General features: G+C 38.0%; 1 protein-coding gene across 1 annotated transcript; it reads right to left on the bottom strand.

The window, feature by feature from the left end:
- Positions 1–1,216: 1,216 nt before the first annotated feature.
- Positions 1,217–7,575, bottom strand: b3gnt7 (UDP-GlcNAc:betaGal beta-1,3-N-acetylglucosaminyltransferase 7). The gene is made up of 2 exons (XM_008406810.2): positions 7,361–7,575; positions 1,217–5,035 (listed from the first exon to the last, which is right to left on the bottom strand). Exon 2 carries the CDS (start codon positions 5,032–5,034, stop codon positions 3,781–3,783), a length of 1,254 nt encoding a protein of 417 aa, XP_008405032.1. The 5' UTR covers position 5,035; positions 7,361–7,575; the 3' UTR covers positions 1,217–3,780.
- Positions 7,576–7,896: the final 321 nt, after the last annotated feature.

Here is a 7,896-nt window from a genome sequence, read left to right as displayed (position 1 = left end):
AGCTAAAGGATGCTAAAGGGGAACATTACAGAAAGTAAAAAACCTGAAGTTTGATTCACAGTAATTGATTAAATGTATACATTTATGAAGACTAAACCTGTCAGACGTTTGGTCAAGCATGCAGTAGTCTAAAGATGTGCCCACTTATGCAACCCTGTATGCATAAGGGTTGCATAAGATAATAAAACACAAGGGCAATATTGATGTCTTATTAGCTTTATGTTAATCTTTATTGTCTAGTTCTACTTCCGTGATGCAAAAGCAAATAAAACAGACCTGTTGAACCAAGACAGGACTAGATTTCGATTTGAGGAGCAGGCAATATCAGCGTTTTTATTCTTCAGCATGCTTAGAAAGAAAGAGTCACAAAACGCAGAGCAACTTTAGATAAATTAAAGCATAGTGCCCTCTTACACAGTAACCACCCTCTGTGGTTKGTGTATGTTCAAGCATGAAGCTGTGACTTTCGTCCCACTGCCTACTACTCTATGCTTTCTGTAACCAAATTCCACCCTCATCCCTTTAGCTCAATGCAAATTCAAATTCAAACCACACTACTAATGACATTCTTGCAGATTTATTCACTTTTTTCTCTAATTCAAGATTCTTGMAGTACCTTAACAGAGACACAGGAAATGATTGGCACTCACTTTATAGTGTTTGACCTGATAAGCCATGCTGAAAGATCCAAAAAAAAAGAGATAAATCAGCTCAGAGGGTTGACTCTGAATCGCTTTAACATGTCTGTAAAAAAAGAGATGGTTCAAAGAGATAAACTTTCAGCTACTGGTCAGACAAGAGCACTCTCATGAAACACAATCTAAAGATATTCCCATTCCTGTATTCCTTCTTTTGTACTTGTGCCCAAAGGGGAAGGTATTTCTTTTGTTATGAAAATCTGCTTTGACATTCATGACTCATGATTTTGGTGAAAAGACATACTGACAAGGACACTCAGCATTTACAAGACAAAATGTTACATCGGAAGTCTGAGACGTTTCCCTCTGGTAACTTTATAAACATAGAGGTTTGAGCACAAGGTTGACAAAGTAAAAATACGTTTGTGTCCGTAATTTTAGTTGTTTCTCTGGTGTAAGTTTTGCTATGTAACCTAAACACACACAGTGATACTGATCTCCTTTTATTAGGTGATATGATCTGRACTTGCACTGGGATTTCAGGAGCTGATAGACAAAGATAGCCAATGTAGGACAGATTGATCGTTAAGATTGTGAAAAGGTTTATTTACAGAAGACGTCACTTGTACATACATTGTATGTGTGTATACAGAAATATATACACATGTGCRCGTGTGTGTCAATATTACATACATTTACATGACTTAGTCTTAATCACCACCCACTACACCCCTGCCACTTGGGCTTGTAATCACAGAAGTTTACATTATTACATTTAAATAAATTCAAGAACTCCCACATTTGCCCCCCTTCTTTTACTGGGGGGCAACAGATSCCATACAATCGTACCAGCAACAGTTTGAAATTCACAGTGTTATTGTCACCTCCCTTTCATAMATTTATGTCAAGTATATCAGCACTTAAATCCACAGACTTAATGTGTGAAACAGGTATAAATAGGGTTTTTTGTTTTTAAGTTATATGTATCCAGTAGACCTCTAGATTAAACCAGACATGATCCAAAGCAACATGTCTGGTTTAATTAAGTTATTCATATGTTCTAAAAGTGGTCAGTGATATTGAAAAATTATGCCTCAATATGAAACACTGAAAATTTTGAAGTKTCTGCAATTTTGAAGTTTCAGAATAACATACATAAGGCGCTCAGCAATATCTAAATGTTCTGTATTTTTTTTTTTTTTAAGTATTTCAGTATGATCTCTAAAATATTGCTTTTATTCAAAGTAAATCCATATATATATAGATATATATCTATATATATCTATATATATATAGATATATATATATATCTCCAATTTAGATATTATTTAGGGTAGATAACATAACGATTGCAAAAGTGGCCAATTTCAAAGCATTTTTTTTTTTTTTTTTGCTGTAAATCAAGTACAACCAAAAAACAACCTTGGCTCGCAGTACACTAACTTAAGTAAGACATATTTATTTGAGTTTAGGTTTGTTAAATAATTTATTCTTTCACGTTTCTTAATTTTATATTTGATCTGTTTTCATTTAACAAGACTGACATAAGCATAAATCACAAAGTATGCCCATWTGGTGCGCTGTCTTTGTCCACAGAAGTTGGATTTTCTGAGTTCCTAGTTGGAAAAAAACAAGAATGCCCAATAAAAATCATAATTTCAACTCAAAAAAGCCAGAAGTAGCTGCATAATCCCGAGTTCTACGACAAATACATTTCTGTCAAGGCTGCAAGTATAAAATCTATGAGCAACTCTGATAGTTTGTCTCTCCTTAAACCAGTCAGACCGTGTTAAAGGGGACACAAACAGATCAATTAGTGCTGTAAAGTCCATATTGCTAAACAACTTCCTTTATTATTTGAACACTTTTAGTGGTGAGAAATGCACAGCTTTGTCTTGCATTGCCCATAGTCAGCACCAATCTACCTAATAGTTTCTACCAGTTTTCCAACTTGTGACTAGAAAACACTCAAATGTGATGAAATTTTCATAACAAATCAAATGCACCACTACAGAATTTTTTTCTTTTAAATTTCATAAAATTGTTTTTAGGTTTTTCTTTTCAAATAAATATTGTTTGGGATTTATTTGACCTGCTTTAAATGACTCAAACAAAACTGAATAAAAACTAAATACTTTACATTAAACCAGTCCAGTTGTGTTATAACATATAACAACATAACTGTTTTGCCTTGAAAGAAAGCCAAGTAGCTATATTGATGAATGCAAGTTAACAAGCTGGTTTGTTGTTTTAGTGCAGTTGTTTGTTCATCTGAAAATGCAGCATTTAGCTTCTTTTACCCCAAAGGAGGCAGCTTAGAACATCTAGCTGCATGCTGGAGCAGAAGCCACCTTGATTTCAAATGAAACATTTGGGTCTTTTACTTATACATAATGCAGTTGTTCTTTTTTCTTGAACAAAGTTGCTAAAAGCAAAGCTAAAACCCAATTTGTTTAGAGTTGCCTTTGATTACTAAGTGGATGCAAATTAATTCTAGTCTGCACTGCAACTTTTTACTTCACTTTATTTGGCTGCAGTGACATAAAGCTTCTTTTGTCTTTGCTCGTAGCGTTTTGTTTTTGTCATGTAAAGCACTTTGAACTGTGTGTTGTTGCTGAAATGTGCCATGCAAGTAAACTTGATTTGAACTGCTTTCCGATGTTGCAGCAAATACGGTAAAACATGTTTTGATAATGCACAGCGTGTGCTTTGGAAACTTAAGTTTATAATTAGTAATAGTCTAAAAGAGAGGACAGTAGGAGAATTGTTGTTCGGACCACATAAAGGACGAGGAGTAAGTCATCTGTCATTGCTTGTGGCACAGTGAGACCATTTTTGAACATTTGCAGCAAAGCCTGCAACTGCATATTATCAAATTAAAAATGTGATTGCGATAGATACTGTCTCGGACAGAGTCAGAGTTCTCAGTACATACATATAAACCCACAATTCTTTATGAACCTTTAAAAAAATGCAATAATTTACTCGACAAATTAAAAACGTTCTTCGACTCTCCAAACAGTCGTAAAGGAGAGTTTACGTGGAAGATTGCTTTGTTGCTCACTGCATTTGGCAGCATTTTCCTTTGGTGCTCTCTGTGGTAAAGTTCAGCTACGGGGTTCCGTCTTTAACTCTCCCGGAGCTATAGGAGTTCCATTTTCTTCGAGCAGTTCAGTTCACTGTTGACCAGATGCCACATGCGCATGAGGTCCGACGGGAGGAGCTTGTGCACTACTATCATGTTTTTGAAGAAACAGGGCTCCCGGTTCATTTTACTGTTTTTGTTTTTCACTAAGCCAAATGTCTTGAAGGCATTGTGTTTTACAGGCGTGACCTGCAGCACTTCCAGGCACATACCCAAGAATACATCGTCAATGGGGTAGATCTCAAGGGTCTCTGCGGCCCAGTGAAGCCTCCTCGCAAGCCTCCCATGCATGAGAAACCCCCCGCCTCCGGCATACGGGGGGTAGTAGGTTTTATTATAGAGAGCGTGAGGGATGTAATATTTGTTTTCCTTCTTACGAATGGGCTTAGCCTTGAAAATCACATCCCCTACAAACAGGTTCTTGTCATGGCTGCTGCCTTCTAGAAACTCCAAAATGTTCTCCACACTTACAAAGACATCATCGTCCCCCTTGAAGACATACTGCACTCTGGGGCAGTAGGTGTGGAACCACTTGAGAAAATGAGTCTCTTTAAGTGTCAGATTGAAGAAACTGTCTAAGAAGTCCCACTGAAGAAGATCTCCATATATATAGTTCTCGTACTCTACAAGTTTTTGATGATTCGCTCTTTCTTCAACATTTGAAGGCGTACCAAGCAGGAACAAGGTTTTTATCCTCTTCCCGTCGACCACCTGCTCCTTACCCCAGGTTTTTCGGATGACTTCTCTGCGGTCATGCTGTGTGGCCACCGATTTAATCACCATGAGCAAATAAATCTCCCCTGTGCACTTTTCTGGGTGATTGAGAATCATAGGGAAAAAATGGCAGTGGCGATAAAGCATGAACTGCTTGAAGTTGTCCTCAAGAGCCCGGAACCAGGCCTGGCTTGACAGATTTAGGTTGGCGCTGCAGTTGGAGCTGGTCACGTCCCAGTTACCAGGGCTGGTGTCGTCGGTAACCCCGGGCTCCTGTGTGGTGGCCCAGGCTTTGACCTTTGGCTTCTGCCTGCCGGCCTTCCAGAAGCTCTTCAACCCCAGGTGCAAGCCAGGTCCCTCCTCTAGAGGGACTCTGGGTCCATCTGCCGGGGAGGCGTGCATACGAGCCAGCCGCTCTAACTCAAATGGAGTCCCCATGTTGATGTTGCCCCTCTGGACAACGGTGAGCGCCACCACAGCCAGGAAGAACATGGCACACACCCTCTTGTACACTCTCCAGCGATCTCTGTTGTTCATTCTACAGGAAGTCAAAAATCACAGACAACGTTAGGATTTGTTAACAGTATTGAATAGCACATTTTGATTTGAAATGCATTTGCAAAGTCAATGAGAGGATCAAACTTTTTATGTCTGTGTAGATTACAATGCCTTGCTTAAATACCAATTTTTTCACATTAAAACCACAAACACCCATCCACTCATGGTCTTATCCATGAAAGGCTGTGGYGGTTGCCTCAGGACACCTTGGACCTGGTGCCAATCACAGAGCTACACAGAGACAAGCAGAMCAAATAATCACACASACTATACCTAAAGGTAATTTAGAGAGACTAATTCCTCACCACATGCATGGGGTGAAAATGCAAACTCCATACAAAAGGCCCCAGCTCAGGGTTCAAACCCAGGACCTTCTTGTTGCAAGACTACAAGGCTGTACCACCATGCACTCAAATGATAAACTCCTCTGTATCTATTTATTTATTTTTAATTTTGTATAATAGACCAGCAGTAAGGCTAAAAAAGCTGAAAATAAATGTATATATGGTTATCAAATTTTTGTACTAAGAAAAAACAGAATACAGTGGCATRAAATTTTGTTCAACCAAATGAATCTGACCTATCTAAACACAATTCAATGCAMATGTTTGTCCCATGATCAGTAAATCCATATGTGTGTAACTTAATCTCAATAWAAACAAGCTGTTCTGTGAAAACTTAAGAGGTTTGTGAGGGAACATGAATCGCATAATGAAAACAAAGGAACATACTGGACAGGTCAGGGATAAAGGGGGACTGTTTAACAGAGACGATCATAAAAACAATGTCCTAAGCCTTTAACATGCATTTTTACATGTTCAATCCACCATGTAAAAATGCATCAAGATCGTCAAAACTACAAAACCTACTAAGGCATGTCTACCTAAAATGAAAGGTGTGGCAATGATATTAATTGGAGAAGCGACCAAGAGGCCTGTGGTAACRCTGGAGAAGCTGCAGAGCTCAGGTGGGAGAATATGTTGACAGGACAACTGTTATTTTTGCACTTCACAGATCTGGCCTTTATGAAAGAAGATCAAGAAGAAGAAAAGRCAATGTTGAAAAAGGCCAAGAGACATTGCTTTTGCAGGCCATGTAAGGGACCCAGCAGCTAAGGAAAAAAACTGCAGAAAAGCATTAATGGAATACATCTGAGCAAATTATATCCACATACAAGAAAAACTCAAAAGTTCAGATCAAACTGAATCTGTTGTAAAGACTTAAAATGTTTGTAGATTCCCTCTGCTTTTCAGATCTTGTGTTGTAAAACCATTTATTCATTTCTCTGCTCAACAAAACAAATTGAGGTTTGTGGTTGTAATGTGACAAAGTTCAGTGGGTATAAATACTTTTGCAAGGCATTGACAGCTTGAAAATAAACATATTATGAGTTTCCTGTTTATCTGTAATACATTTTTGAAGCAAAAAAAGTTAGATATGTAAAGAAACCGTTATGAGTATCATTTTGTAATAAGTMAGCAAAGACAACGAAACCCTGAAATCAAGTGCATTTGAGCAAAATCAAAACAAAAACAGAGAGAAGCAAACAATGACAGGTTTARGAACACATTCTATTTTACATATTTTCCCCTCTTTTGTACAATAACAATTAAGATTACCACAGTGGAAAACTCAGTATGTAGTCTATAGTCGCACCAGTATATAGRTCTTCAGGAAGAACATGTGGAATGCGCTCCAGATTCTCACATTTCCAAAATGTCATCCCGGGGCTCCCKCTATTCACGACCACTGAGACAGTGGGCCCCCTTACCTTTGAAGGATTTTTTCTCCTTCTCTCCTCTTACTTATCAGCCAGTTACTGAATGTCAGCTCGGAAATATACAAGTAAAAAAATATATATATACATATAAAAGAAAAAACCCCCATAAAAATCCGAGATAAGTATGAGAGGCTCTGTCTTTAAACAGATAGATGCCTTTAGCTTTTTGATTAAAGTATCTTGAAACAATAAACCAGATGTGACCTTTTGAAATTGCAAGGAAGAGGAAAATAAAATACTTTAAAATAGTTTTATTGATAATTACAGATATTTAAAATTCATTTTAAATCAAATGTAGAATGCTGAACACCTGTTCATATGTTATACGTGCCTTAATAAAATGGTTTTTTTTGTTTTATTTAACTAACGATGAGGTGTCCCAGTTTCATCTGAATGATTTCCGCAAAATATGTGTTGATTAATCTTTTACATATTTTACAGAAAGTCAGCTATATAACGATGACTCTAAGCGAGTGAATTTACTGATTAYAACGTTATCATAAAAAAAAATGTGGAACAACTTACCTGTTCTGTCTTCTGCTTTAGTCGATGAGATCGCTCTACCCACCGAGCTTTATTGACTATTTCTAAAAATACAACAAGGTTTCCGAAAATCCTTATGAGGCGAATTGGTTCTGATTAAGCGGCCAACTACAGAGAAAACAGATGTGCCACGCGAAGCCGTTTCTCTGCGCTCTGATGTCTGCGCACCGTTGCGCGGTCACAGCTCAGGAGTGCCGCGCGCTCTGAGCCGCTTTTAAAGGCTCTGCTGCTGCGAGCACGTGAAACAGGATGTGGGAAGTGAATGAACAGTGCGGCCACGCAAGCAGGGCAGTCAATCACAAGTSATGCTAAAGCCTCTCAAGACAAACCAAACATTCAGTGTCTCGTTCGTAATGTTTAGATAACCAGAGGGGGATTGGCAGACGTTGAGTCCTGAACAACCAGGAACACTAACTTAAACTCAGCCTTTAAAAACACTATGGATCTTGATAACTGTATTGTCAATGATATATAAAAATCTAAGCAGGTGGTTATTGGTATGGCTCTCAGGGATGCAT

Source organism: Poecilia reticulata, linkage group LG4 (assembly GCF_000633615.1).
Source record: "Poecilia reticulata strain Guanapo linkage group LG4, Guppy_female_1.0+MT, whole genome shotgun sequence".
Taxonomy (NCBI): Eukaryota; Metazoa; Chordata; class Actinopteri; order Cyprinodontiformes; family Poeciliidae; genus Poecilia; species Poecilia reticulata.
The sequence above is the reverse complement of the archived record's forward strand: the minus strand, read 5'-3'. Positions and strand labels throughout refer to the sequence as shown.